The 14734-nt window shown below is 35.9% G+C and overlaps 1 protein-coding gene across 1 annotated transcript; it reads left to right on the top strand.

Moving 5' to 3' along the window:
- The first annotated feature begins 7383 nt into the window (after positions 1-7383).
- LOC107858158 (ethylene-responsive transcription factor ERF096) lies at positions 7384-8010 on the top strand. Its single transcript, XM_016702868.1, has one exon. The coding sequence runs from the start codon at positions 7384-7386 to the stop codon at positions 8008-8010; it is 627 nt and encodes a 208-aa protein (XP_016558354.1).
- Positions 8011-14734: the final 6724 nt, after the last annotated feature.

Raw genomic sequence — 14734 nt, 5'->3', positions numbered from 1 at the left:
CGTCTATGGTGAATAGTGAAGTGATTTGAAAGTGGAATTGTGAAAGTTATTCTTTCGAAAGATTTAAATGATATTTACATTATGAGAATTGATATTCTTGATGAACTGAAAGTGATTGACAAATTATATGATGACTCACATGTGTTATTGTACTTATTCATCCTCTCATGATTATGATGATTTTTTTCGGGCTATGTGAGTCTTTCATACATCCTACATATTTCTTATAAATATTTATGATGATGATGTTTATAAAACTGCATACACACCCATATACTCGGTCCCTTTCCATGGTACTAACCCACATCTTCGGATGTGGGCTATATTTTCTCGGAATGTAGGTTCAGGTGCTCAGTTCCAGGTTCGACAGTGATTCTTCGGGTACGTTGTTCTACATCATCTGTTGTGGTGATTCCTCATGTTCCGAGGACGTGATGTCTGATGTTGGTTTCACGAAATTATTTACATTTGATAATTGAGTGTGAGTCAGTTGGGGCATGTCTCAATGGCTCGCTGGTTTTATTGATTTTCTTAGAGGCTTGTCAGACTAGTATAGATATTGGGAGCTGACTAATAATTCATATTTTGTTATCTTTCTGAAATTCGTTTATTCTTGGATGATGATTACTCTGTTGATATTTGAGGGTTATTTATGGAAACCCCATTGATTTGTGTTGAACTGAATGAAAATGGCTCAAAGGGTTAGCTTGGGGCTACTCGTAACCTCAAACACCTTGTGACGCTCCGGGACCCGTTTTCCGGGGCATTACATCCGCATACATGCGTTTAGATTTTATGGTGGTAGTGTTAATTTGCTAGTGATTTACTTATTTTTATTATAGATTGCTGATTAGTTAAAATTATTGTCGTGGCATGATTTTTTTTATCCATTGCTCGCATATGTACACACGGTAAATATGGATTGCATTTTATTCCCTAGGGGCTAGAATTAGGATGTTTACCTATACCAGATGCATCACATTGCAATTCACATAGTTGTGTAATGTGGTCTTAACTTGGTGTTGTAAGTTGAATGTGAGGCCTATAGGGTATAGTAGACTATTGGTACTATGGTAATGTAGGAATTGGGCATAAATGAAATTGGCTGCAAGTTATCAGTAGTAGGTTATTGTGTTGTAGTTGTTATGGTTAGGTAAACTTGAGGCATAAGAAGATAGGTGATTTGAGACTATGGTTTGTTTGGTACGGATTGTTTTGTATTGTATTACATTTATTATAATGTGATTATAGTTGGTACCTGTCGAGCTTATAGATCCTGGATTGGTTGTTGGTTGATTGACTATTAATATTAGTTTTACGACTTATCTCATAGTAGATTAACGCCCAAAAAGCGGGGTCTATGTAAGTGACTTAAGCACGTTGTGAGATTGAGTAAGATTAGTAAACATAGCCTTCATCAAATTGTAGAGATCCATTTTAAGTAAAGAAACATATTTTCAAAAGAAAACACATAGCTCTGCAACTTTTGTTATGGACCCGAAATGGAGGACAAGTTTTATTTTGTTTTTTTCCAACATAAAAATCCTCTTGTGTTACTATTAGTATTCCAATGATATCTTTATTTAAAAAATGTATTTTGCGGTGATTGCGGACTCTTTGCAACCCCAACACGTTTACCTATAACTTTCATGAAGGCCATAAAGTTTGATTCCGCCATTTACCTATTCCAAACTAAGTCGCAACGCTAAATAGTGGGTCTGTCCAGATTTACCGCTTTAAGGATTTATTATAGTTTGCACAAACTAAGGTTACTTTAGATGCTAACCTTGATTCATATCAACGTACAGGAGTCATTGAGAATTGGTGAGGTATTTAATGGCGTGTCAAGGGTGTATATACTTGTTTATAATTTTAGGAACTTGAAATAATTAATTGGATTAGGCTATGGTTTGGTTGTTTATAAGACTAAGGTTTTCGTATAACTTGAACTTTTACTCTAGTTACCTACTAGTGTATTTGAAATGTCTATTGTATTATACCATCCAATTGTTTACTTGATCATTTGGTTAACAATCACATATACCTCGATTCGATATCACTTCTGTCATGTTAGGATAACGTGACCTTGTAGAGTTCTCATTAGTTTAGTTATATAATTCTATGTTCTTAATGGAAATCTGCAATTATTCCTAATTGAAATCTATCCACGTGCCTCAATAGTTTCCATGCTCACGTGCCATTTTTAAGTGTTCTCGTATAGTAAGCATTTATTAAATAGTCCATACCTTTTTATTTGAGAAATTACATGTCACCGTTCGAAATGCACACCTTTGAAATATTTAAATGTATTTTAAATGAACTATGTGCTAAATAGAATTATTTTGCCCCCCTTTTTATATACCATAGTGGTTCTCATTTATTGCCCTAGAGTCTTCACTTCTCACACGTCTTCACGGCTGGGTTGTGTATATTCATTGTGTCTAATAAAGTTCAATGAGTCCTATAAGTTCTAGAGTATCATATCAAAGTCTCTTTTTACTCCCTATATCATTATTGTTGCCTCGAGTATTTTATCTATATGTCTACCTCACATGTCCATAGTTTCAAAAGATCAAGGGAACTATGATCGCCAAGGTAACAATCTCAAAAGTTAAATAAGCAAAGTAACGTTAATCCGTGCTTATGGGTGGCAGCCCAAGGGGTTCTTATACCTAGCACAGGGCCGATCCCAGTTGATGTGTTTATAGGTGGCAGCCCAAGGGGAGGGCCAATCCCAGTTGATGTGTTTATGGGTAGCAGCCCAAGGGGTTTTGATACCTAGCACATGGCCAATCCCAGTTAATGTGTTTATGGGTGGCAGCTCAGGGGTTATGATACCTAGCATGAGCCGATCCCGATTGATGTATTTGTGAGGGTCTTCCTCTTCTACCATTGATTAGCTTGTCATTATATCATATGTTTCAAAGTTTGTAAAACTACGTAATGAATTTAATGTACATGATTCCATAATTATAAGGAAAAGGTGGTCTTCTATTCTTATCCATATATACATTGATATCTGATTTCATTTGAGCTTTTATTTTACATATAGTTACTTTATGCCTTACATACTCAGTACATTATTTCGTACTAATATCCCCATTGCCTGGGGGGAACTGCAATTATGCCTGCAGGTTATAGATTGAAGAAAGGTCCGTGTCGTATAATGATCGAGTTCAACTTATGATTGGTATTCTTCGTTCTTTCCAGAGTTGCCGAGTCTAGAATTTACCTTGGCTTGTATAATTAATGAATACTACGGGGTCTGTCCCGGCTAGGGATTAGTGATTTCTCATTATAGAGGCTTGTAGACGATTATTTTTGTGGGTCAGGTAATCGGTTATAGTCCAATTGAACTTTTATTATACTTTTATTGCATTCTTGTTATCTTCATTATGCTCCATTCTTTTAAAATTCAACTTGGCCTTGTCAGTCCACTAATGTTATTTGGTTGTATTTCGGTTAAATGGTATAGTCAAGTGTGGTATCAGGTACCAGGCGCATCTCTGAAATTTTGGGGTGTGACACAAATATCCTATTTAGTGTAATGTTTGAACTCAATAAAGTAAGGTACACGCGCGAAGCGCGTACACCTAAACTAGTAAGGAGAATAAGAGGGGACATGCATATACAAGATCATTAAGTACAAGTAAAAGAAGATAAGATAATTACATAGATGACAAGTCAATATAGCAATACAACACAATATAAACACAATAAAGTAAGTGCAATGTATATGATGATCATGATGCATGAGATCATCGCACAACCTCTGGGATCGTCGTACAATCCTCGTATACACCTACGGAGGCAAGCCTCTCAACGCAGGACCCATGAAGGATTCGTTAACCCGTATACAATCCACATATCTCATATCTCTTTTTCGATACATCCCTCGAAAAGAGTTTTATAAGGGTTATAATATCTCCTCTCCAACACTTTTCTCGGGAAGGGGTTTATAAAAAGTGTTGTCGGTATTTCTCAGATGGTGCCACGGCGATACCAATGTTTTATGAATGAGTATGCAGATATGAGGATGTAAGGCTTACAACCAATCACAATGAGTTTTTCCACAACCAACCATAATTATATATATATATATATATATATATATATATATATGTATGTATGTGTATATATATATATATATATATATTCACAATCAAGTGAGCTAATATTCACTCATTATTTTCATTTAATTTATGAATTTTCACATGTCTCATATAACAACAAGTGTGAATATATCACAATATACCAATGATACCACATTAGGCATTTCAACAACACAGTAAAATTATTCACATATATTCAAGGCTATCAACATCACATAGGACCCCACACGGTCGCACATATCACATAATATCTCAATTTCAATAGTTACATTACATATAGGCCCCCCACAGGCACAACACATATATAGCCATTTTTCATGATTAGTTCTCACCCTTAACATAAACTTTGTATCATCATTTACTACCCAACTTAGTCTGAAAGAGTTAAGTCATAACCTGTATCAAAAGTCAAAACTGGTCTGCTACACTTTGAATCCACGACTTTACTTTTCACGAATAATTCTGAACTCCACTAAAAACATCAATATAGAATCTATACATCAAAATAAAACCAACGACACCCATATTGACTATTTTTTGTTCGGGATCAAAACGAACCCCCGAAATGAATTTTCGAAAAGAAGAACAAAATTGTAACTTTACTTTAAAAAATGTGTTCTTCATATTTTTAGGAACCTACAGCTGAAAATTCAAGTAAAAAACGAGGATCAATTCGAAGTAAAATTATTTTTAAGCTTTACCAGGTAAAATCTTTGAAATTCAGGTTAAAATCAAGAATCAGAGTTGTTTTGAAGGTTAAATTGATGAAAAAATTACTAATTATAAGATTAAACTATTATTCAAGTGAAAAGGAGTGAAATTGGAGTTTAAAATCAAGCCTTAAGATTTTTTATTTTTGAGAAAAAAGTGTTCTTACCTTAAATTCGTAATAGAATCAAGAAATGAATGTTAATCTAGCTTCTCAAGCTCCACTTTTAAGCTCCCACACTATTAGGGTTTAACTCTCAAAAGAAAGGTGAAAGAATGAGAAAAAACTGGATAAAAAGGCTATTTATACTATACTCGAATACCAGGTAAAGTAAGGCATAAATCGTACTTAGGGAATGCAATTTACCCTTTAAATTTTCTAATTGCACCAGCAACCTAGTGCACCAGATTCTTAAGTCCAAACGGACTTCGACGGGGTATTCAAAATTTTGAGGGCATAATCCTAATATGTTGTAATGTAACTTGACTGACGGAAACTTATTGATGAAACATCACAAATAAAAGAGAGCACACATACAATCCAAATAGTTACAACCACAACGTATCGTATTATGTCCAATTTATAGAAGTATTTACCTTGTATAAAATTGGATTAATAAGAAGCCAAATACCAGTCCAACTAATAGAAGTATTATGGCAAAATGGCTCATTGGGCCCCTGTACTAGGTCGATTTTGTAAGTTAGACACTTCTACTTACATGTTTGTCATCTAGACCCCTGAACCCATTAAAATATAACATTTTAAGCCCTTTTTGGAGAGTGTACCACACTCTCCCACGTCAGCTGCCACATCAGCTGTCACGTGTGTCACGTCATCTGCCACGTCATTTTCAAGCATTTCATAAAATTCCAAGTCATTTTTAAAATGTTACATAACAAATTAGATATTAAAATTAATTTAATTAAATAAGAAAAATTTGAATAATCATGTTTTTATTTTTACTCACAAATTAAAGATCAAATTCATTCCAAATAATTAAAATTCTTCTACAACTATTTTAAATTTTTAACTATAAATTCATATATACAAACATAATGAATTTTTTATTTTTAAATTTGAATATCTTTAACAAATTCACAAAAATTTTAAGTTTTTTCAAGTTTATTCATTAAATTCACTAATTTTTCAATATTCACTATCACTCACTTTCAATTCAAATTTAAATTTTAATCCCCTAAAAAATATAAAAAAAAATTCAAATTTTATTTTAATCCCCCAAAAATATGAAAAAATTTAAATTAAGAGGAAAAATTAAAAAAATAAAATAAAATTTGAATGGGTGGAGGGCTGGAAATGGGGTGGGGTGCTGGGAATGGGGCTGGGTGGGGTGGGGGTGTTGGGAACAGGGCTGGGGTGGTGAGGGGGTGCTGGTAATGGGGCTGGGTGGGGTGAGGGGTGCTTGGAACGGGGCTGGGGTGGGGTGGGGTGCTGGGGCAGGGGCGAGGTGGGGTGGGGGGTGTCGGGACGGGGATGGGTGGGGTGGGGGAGTGGCTGGATAAGGGTTGGGGGTTGGGTGGGGGTGCTGGGACAGGGGCGGGGTAGGGTGGGGGTGTTGGGACGGGGGTGGGTGGGGGGGGGGGGGGGTGGGGGGGGGCGGGGGGTTGGGGAATTGCCTTTTTTTTAAAAAAAATTTATTATTTTTTAATTTTTTAAAATATTTTTAAATTTAAAAACTGAAAAAAAAAATTGAGTGTCATTTTTTTAAAAAATTATTTTAATATAAAATTAGCCCAAAATTGACCCCCACTCGCACTTCAGGCGTGTGACTACACTCTTTTTGTGCTAGTCAGCATTTGAATGCCACATAGGCTCGGTCAACGGTCGATCAAAGGATGCAAAATGTTACTTTTTAATGAGTTCAAGCGTCCAGATGACAAACATGTAAGTAGAAGTGTCAAACCTATAAAACCGACATATTACAGAGTTGCACTGAACCATTTTGCCAAGTACTTTATCAAATACCTTCTATAACAGTGGTTGATACACTAATTAATAATTATGGTTTGTAAGTTACAAGATTTTCTATTTCAACAATAAAGTTGGAAAGAATTCAAGTTTGTGTTGAGTACTTGGATTTTTTAAGTTGTTAGTATTTGAAAATTGAGGCCACCTGTAACCTGATTGTATAAAATAAGTTCACATGTCAATATGTGTCTACTCTTTGGAATAAAACTGGGCACATTCATGAATACAGTACTTGATTAGTATTGTGGACTTGTCACTTTGCAAGTATTCTAGATTTGCGAAGGTCAGATGAAAGTGGTCTAAACTAGTAGATTCGGTTCATGGAAATAACTTTAAGATGTCCTGTTGAGTTATATTTTATACACCCATGTAGAATATAATCTAAGGTCCGTGTTTTTACTTATTTAAGTGCTGAGATCTGCTATAGCCATTTATTTGAGATCTCGCAGTGATATTTGAAGCACAAACAATACATAGATGTTGGAATTCTTGTTTGTTTCTTCTCAATTTGCATAAATCATGTTATCTCCGTTTCATTTTACTTAGCTCCTATCGATTCGATCGGTCCATTTTCCGATGGAGCAGAACAAAAAGATTGACACGCCGGTGATAGTGGCGGCTCCGGCAACCGAGACACGAAACAAAGAGGTTCGTTATAGAGGGGTATTAAAGAGGCCATGGGGAAGGTATGCTGCACATATCAGAGATACTAAAATACGTATATGGCTTGGCACATTTGATACCCCGGAGGAAGCTGCCAGAGCCTATGATGCAGCAGCAAGGGAGCTTCGCGGTACAAAGGCCAAAACCAATTTTCCTCGGACGCTGATGCCGTTAAATCTCAGCAACCACGGCGGTGGATCCTCCGTTAGTACTGCTGCGAGTTTCACGGATCTCAAACAAACCAATCAATCTCGCCGTTTACCTATTACCGGAGTTTCTGCTCCGACGGCTGCGCGTGATTATCGTTATTTGGAGGATTTAACTGCGGCGGAAGTTAGTAACTGCGAACCAAGTAGTCAAAAAGGGACGGTGGCTTTCTTAGGTGGGGGTGATAGCGTGAGTGGGTGTCCAATGCAGAGTGAGTCTGAGTCAGAGTCGATGTTCAGCTACAGCTTTAACCATGTAGAGAAACCGACCATCGCCACCAAGGGTCTCCATTTGGACCTTAACCTTCCACCGCCACCGCCGGAGAACATGTGAAACGCCCATCCTTTTTGCCTTTTAACAATTTTGTATTATCTCTTTTTATTAATTAAGATAATATTCGGCTTTTCAAGTCAACCACAGATAATAATGTAAAATATTATATATTAATAATATTTGTAGTATTTATGTGTTTATATTTTTTATATAGTAATCTGTATTTAAGTTGATGTATTAAAAATAATATAGATATAATATAATTAAATAAAAATTAATAAAAAAATCTTTTATAAATATGATGAAAGGAATGTGGAGAAGATTTTGAGGAACAATTATAACTTTAATCACGTTATGCATGTATTAGAATTTATTTTATTGTTAATATTATAAGTTTTTACGCATTAGTAATACGCTCTTTAATATCAAATAAAGTGTATAATTATTTTAATTTATTAAATTATTTATTTTAGTGAAAAAAGTAAAAATAATAGTGTTTGATCATACGAATTATTTTAATTTAATAAAAAAAAATTTAAAAAGTGAAATTTTTAAAATTTTATTTTTCTCACAAAATTTCAAAAATAACTTCAATTTATATTTATAATCAAACACAACATCAACTCCAACTTAACTTCTATTCTTAAAAAAATTACTGTATTATTTTTCACCGTCAAACGAGACTATTAATATTAGAAGTAACCAGTGGTTGATACACTAATTCCTAATTAGGGTTTGTAAGTTAGTACAAGATTTTGTATTTCAACAATAAAGGTTGCAAAGAATTCCAGTTTGGATTGAGAACTTTGATTTTTAAAGTTGTTAGTATTTGAAAATTGAGGCTACCTGTAACCTGACTGTAAAAAATAAGTTCACATGTCAATACGTGTCTACTCTGGAATAAACTAGGCACATTCATGAGTCCAGTAATTGATTAATGAGATTAATCAATTAATAGCAGGTTTACCTGGAATAGCAGGTTACCCACTATTTTTAATTATATTTAGTATTATGATATATATCAATTATAGTGTATTTCTATCAAAATCTATTTGATGTCTATCAAGATTTGTTGTATTTATCTTTTAATGTAAAACTAAAGACAAATTCCCCCTATAAATAAAAGGTTTCCTTCATTGTAAATCATCCCTCAAGAAAAAAAAAGAATCATTCTCTATATTCTCTCTATTCTTTATTCTTTATTATTTTATAACACGTTATCAGCACGAGACTCTACCGCCTCAAATTTGAAGGCTAAGGCTAAGGTATTATTATTTTTCTTCCTTTTTTTTATGACTAACAATCTTACGAAGTGTGAGTTCGTTGCCCTTCAAAGTTCGGACAAGAACTATATTTTATGGGTGTTTGATGTTGAAATCCACCTAGATGCTATGGATCTTGGAGACGCCATAAAGAATGAAAATACAACATTTAGTCAAAATCGTGCTAAGATTATGATTTTTTTGCGTCATCATCTTGACGAAGTTTTGAAAATTGAGTACCTTACTACTAAGGACCCACTCATATTGTGAAATGAACTAAAAGAAAGGTTTGACCACTTAAAGATGATCATCCTCCCGAAAGCACGATATGAGTGGATGCATCTAAGATTTCAAGACTACAAGTCTGTTCATGAATATAATTCTGCCATGTTCAAAATTTCTTCTCAATGGAAAAAATGTGGAGAGACGGTCAATGATGATGATATGATGGAAAAGACATTCTCCACTTTTCATGCCTCGAATGTGCTATTACAGCAACAAGATCGACAAAAAGGTTTCAAGAAGTATACTAAACTGAGTTCTCATCTTCTTGTGGCTGAACAAAATAATGATTTGTTGATGAAAAATCATGAGAACCGACTACCTGGATCTGCACCATTTCCTGAGGTGAATAATGTGCACGCTCACCATGCTAGGCGTGGAAAAGGTTGCGGCCCTGGTCGTGATGACCGAGAAAGAAATCATGTTCCGGGTGTTAATCATTCATCTAACAAAAAGAAAAAAAATGCGAAACATGAAACAATTACTTGTTAGAAGTTTATGTTGGGTTTGAATCACCCTTTATTATTCAATATCTTGAACCATTAACGGGAGATATGTTCACTGCTCGATTTGCAGATTATCGATTTGATGAGATAGTGTTTCCAAAATTAGGGGGAGAAAATAGTAACATCAAAAGAGAAATTTTGCAAAAAAATTCATCACTATCTCATCTTGATCCGCGTGCTTCTATTTGTGAGTAATAAGTGCAAAAGATTATTCATCTGCAGAAAATTGCAAATCAAATGACGGACGCATTAACTGATTTGAAAAGGATTACCAAATCACATATTCCTGCAGAGGATGTCCCAATTCGAATTGATGTCTCTAAAGGACCATCCACTAGTGTCATAGCTAATGAATCTAAAGCACGCTTGAAGCGTGGCAGACCATTAAGTTCTAAGGATTGAAATCCTAAAAAAAAAAATGGTCAAGATGACACTACGAAAGATCCTCATATGGAAGCTCAAGATTTGAGCAATGTTGATGTTCATGAAGGAATCAATAAGCTTGAGACTCAAGAAAATGAGGAACTATGCATAAATTCAAGTGATGTTGAAACTAATTTGAATCGATCTGAAATAGTAGTGGAGCATGTCTTTGCATTCAATATTGCAACAAAAATCATGCAAGATAGAGAGGATCTTGAACCTCGATCTGTCACAAAATGTCGACAAAGAAATGACTAGCCAAAATGGCAAGAAGCAATTCAATCTGAATTGAATTCACTTGCCAAACGTGAAGTTTTTGGACCTATAACTCAAACACCTAATGGTGTTAAGCCTGTTAGCTATAAATGGGTCTTTGTGCGAAAAAAAATGAGAAAAATAAAATACAAAGGTATAAAGCATGACTTGTTGCACAAGGATTTTCACAACGTCCTAGTGTCGATTATGATGAGACATATTCACCAGATATGGACGCAATAACATTGTGTTATCTTATTAGTTTCACTATCCATAAGAGACTTGAAATGTATTTGATGGATGTGGTAACAACTATCTATATGAATCACTTGATAGTGAGATATACATGAAAATTCTCGAAGAATTTAAAATGCCGAAAGCATATAGTTCAAAGCCTCGAGAAATGTATTCCATTAGATTGCAAAGATCATTGTATGGTTTGAAGCAATCTGGACGTATGTGGTATAACCATTTTAGTGAATATTTATCTAAAAAAGGTTATACGAATGATGAAATTTGCCCATGTGTTTTCATAAAGAAAACAACGTTAGAGTTTGTTATACTTGCTGTTTATGTCGATGACATAAACCTTATTGGAACGTCAATAGAGCTTCAAAAGACAATTGATTACCTAAAGAAAGAATTTGAGATGAAAGATCTCGGAAAGACAAAGTTATGCCTTGATTTGCAAATTGAGCATTTAACAAACAATATTTTTGTCCATCTGCGTACACAGAAAAAAGTGTTGAAACGATTCTATATGGATGGAGCACATCCATTAAGTACTCCGATGGTTGTTCGATCACTTGATGTGAATAAGGATCCATTCCGACCTCAAGAAAAGAATGAGGAACTCCTTGGTCCTGAAATACCATATCTTAGTGCAATTAGTGCACTAATGTATCTTGAAAATACTGTAAGGCCTGATATTGCCTTTTCAGTAAATTTGCTAGCAAGGTATAGTTCTGCTCCTACTAGAAGACATTGGAATGGGATCAAACACATATTACGATCTCTAAAGGGGACTACCGATATGGGCTTATTTTATTCTAAAGAATGCAGTTCCAATTCTGTTGGTTATACTGATGCTGGGTACTTATCTGACCCGCATAAAGCTCGGTCTCAAACAGGCTATGTATTCATATATGGGGGTACTGCCATATCTTGGAGATCAATAAAGCAGTCTATCATAGCTACTTCATCGAATCACGCTGAGATTATAGCTATTCATGAAGAAAGCCGGGAGTATGTGTGGTTGAGGTCCATAATACATCTCATTCGAGAAAAATATGGCTTGAAATGTTACAAAGTACCCATAATTTTATATGAAAATAATGCAGCATGTATAGCACAACTGAAAGGTGGATTCATAAAAGGAGATAGAACGAAACACATTTCTCCAAAACTCTTCTATACACATGAACTCCAAAAGAATGATGATATTGACGTACAACAGATTCGTTCAAGTAATAATGTGACTAATTTATTCACCAAGTCTCTTCCAACTGCAACTTTCAAGAAGATGGTGCACAAGATCGAAATGCAAAGATTCAAGGATGTTCGCATTAGAGGGAGTTAATACGAGTTGTATTCTTTTTCCCTTACGAGGTTTGTCCCACTAGTTTTTCTTGTAAGGTTTTTAATGAGGCAGCCTATATGCGTATTGTTAGACATTCAAGGGGGAGTGTTATGATATATATCAATTATAGTGAATGTCTATCAAGATCTATATGATTTCTATCTGGATTTGATGTATTTGTCTTTTAGTGTGAAACTAGGGGCAAATTCCCCCTATAAATAGAAGGGCTTCCTTCATTGTAAATCATCATTCAAGAGAAGAAATAAAAATTACTCTCTCTATTCTCTCCACTCTTCTTCTCTATTCTTTATTGTTTTATAACATTTACAACTTTTTTCTTTCTCATTTTTGAACTCCTGCTCCGTAATTCCCTCCCTCCTCCATAAATCTCTCTTCCACTCTCTCCTTACATATTTTGATATCTATTTTCTTGTTTTAGTACCAATACAAGCGTATTATGTAAAATATAAGCGTGATTACATTGAAATTATGTGAAATATATTCTTGTTTGACTCTCCTAATCCAACGAAAAGTATATAATTTCTTCTCTATATAATTCTTATATGGTGAGTCAGGTGTGTTCCTACTAGAAGTGTTCAAGTTTGGATAAAATTGGCCTAAATTAAAAAATCAAATCGATTAAATAAATCAAACTTTATTTGATTTGTACGTACGTCAATATATAATATACAATTGAAATGGGGAATAAAAAGTTATTCTAAAAAGTGGTAATTGTGATGACTTTCAATGGTGAATGCTGCTGTTTTGCTTTAATGGTGAATATTATTGAAAAAAATATTGAATTGAAAGTAATAAAGAAGAAAAAAGACACAATGGAGTATTTGCAATTTTGGTAAAGGTGAGGCTGAGACGGATAGTGTCTATTTCGGAAAATCAGTTCGGATTTATGCCCGGCCGCTCGACGACGGAGGCAATCCATCTGGTGCGGAGGTTGGTGGAGCAGTATAGGGAGAGGAAGAAGGATCTGCACATGGTGTTTATCGACCTGGAGAAGGCATACGACAAAGTCCCCAAGGAGGTGCTTTGGAGATGCTTGGAGGTGAGTGGAGTACCGCTGGCATATACCAGAGTAATTAAGGATATGTATGATGGAGCGAAAACCCAGGTGAGGACGACGGGAGGAGACTCAGAGCATTTCACTGTCCGGACAGGATTGCATCAGGGATCTACTCTTAGTCCCTTTTTGTTTGCGTTGGTGATGGATGTGTTGACGCGGCGCATTCAAGGAGAGGTGCCGTGGTGTATGCTTTTTGCAGACGATGTAGTGCTGATAGATGAGACTCGAGGGGGTGTGAATGACAAATTAGAGGTGTGGAGGCAAACTCTTGAGTCTAAAGGGTTCAGGGTGAGCAGAAGCAAGACAGAATATGTGGAATGCAAGTTTAATGACGTGAGGCGGGAGAATGAGGTAGTAGAGAAGCTGGAAGCACAGGAGGTATGTAAGAGGGATAAGTTCAAGTATCTTGGGTCCGTGATCCAGAGTAACGGTGAGATTGACGAGAATGTCTCGCACCGTTTGGGGCGGAATGGATGAAGTGGAAACTCGCGTCAGGGATGCTGTGTGATAAGAAGGTGCCGCCCAAGCTTAAAGGCAAATTCTACAGGATGGTAGTCCGTCCGGCCTTGTTGTATGGAGCGGAGTGTTGGCCAGTTAAGAACTCCCACATCCAAAAAATGAAGGTGGCAGAAATGCGGATGTTGCGCTGGATGTGTGGACTGACTAGAGGGGATAGAGTTCGGAATGAGACTATTCGGGAGAAGGTTGGTGTGACTTCAGTGGAGTGCAAGATGCGGGAAGCACGATTGAGATGGTTCGGACACGTGAAGAGGAGGGGCATGGATGCCCCGGTCCGTAGGTGTGAGAGGCTAGCGTTGGATGGTTTTAGGCGGGGTAGGGGTAGGCCGAAGAAGTAATGGGGTGAGGTGATTAGGCGGGACATGGAACAGTTACAGCTCACCGAGGACATGACCCTAGATAGGAAGGTCTGGAGGGCGCGAATTACGGCAGAGGATTAGGGCCAGTTTGGGTCGCTAGTGTAGGAAATTACTTGGTGGGGGTTTTATTCCTGTTATGATTCCGTGTTCCGTGTTCCATGTTTTATTACGAATCTGTGTGCTTTCCTCTGCTTTCCTCTGTTTATATTACGTATGGGTGTCGTATTTATGATATGTAATCTGCTTCTGTGCTTTACTATGTGTTTGTGTGGTATCTCGTGCCTTGAGCCGGGGGTCTATCGGAAACAGCCTTTCTACTTCATCAGAGGTAGAGGTATGGACTGCGTACATCTTACCCCCAGACCCCACTAGGTGGGAATACATTGAATTTGTTGTTGTTGTTGTTGGTAAATAGGTCATACTCCTAAAAATATTCTGTTAGAATAAATATAGGCATCTTTATTATATCATACTATTCATTTTTTTTAATTTAAATTTAAAATATTTTAAAAGTGATTATA

This window comes from Capsicum annuum, chromosome 2, assembly GCF_002878395.1.
Source record: "Capsicum annuum cultivar UCD-10X-F1 chromosome 2, UCD10Xv1.1, whole genome shotgun sequence".
In the NCBI taxonomy this organism is placed as follows: domain Eukaryota; kingdom Viridiplantae; phylum Streptophyta; class Magnoliopsida; order Solanales; family Solanaceae; genus Capsicum; species Capsicum annuum.
Note: the sequence above shows the minus strand (reverse complement) of the source record. Positions and strands in the feature narration are given on the sequence as shown.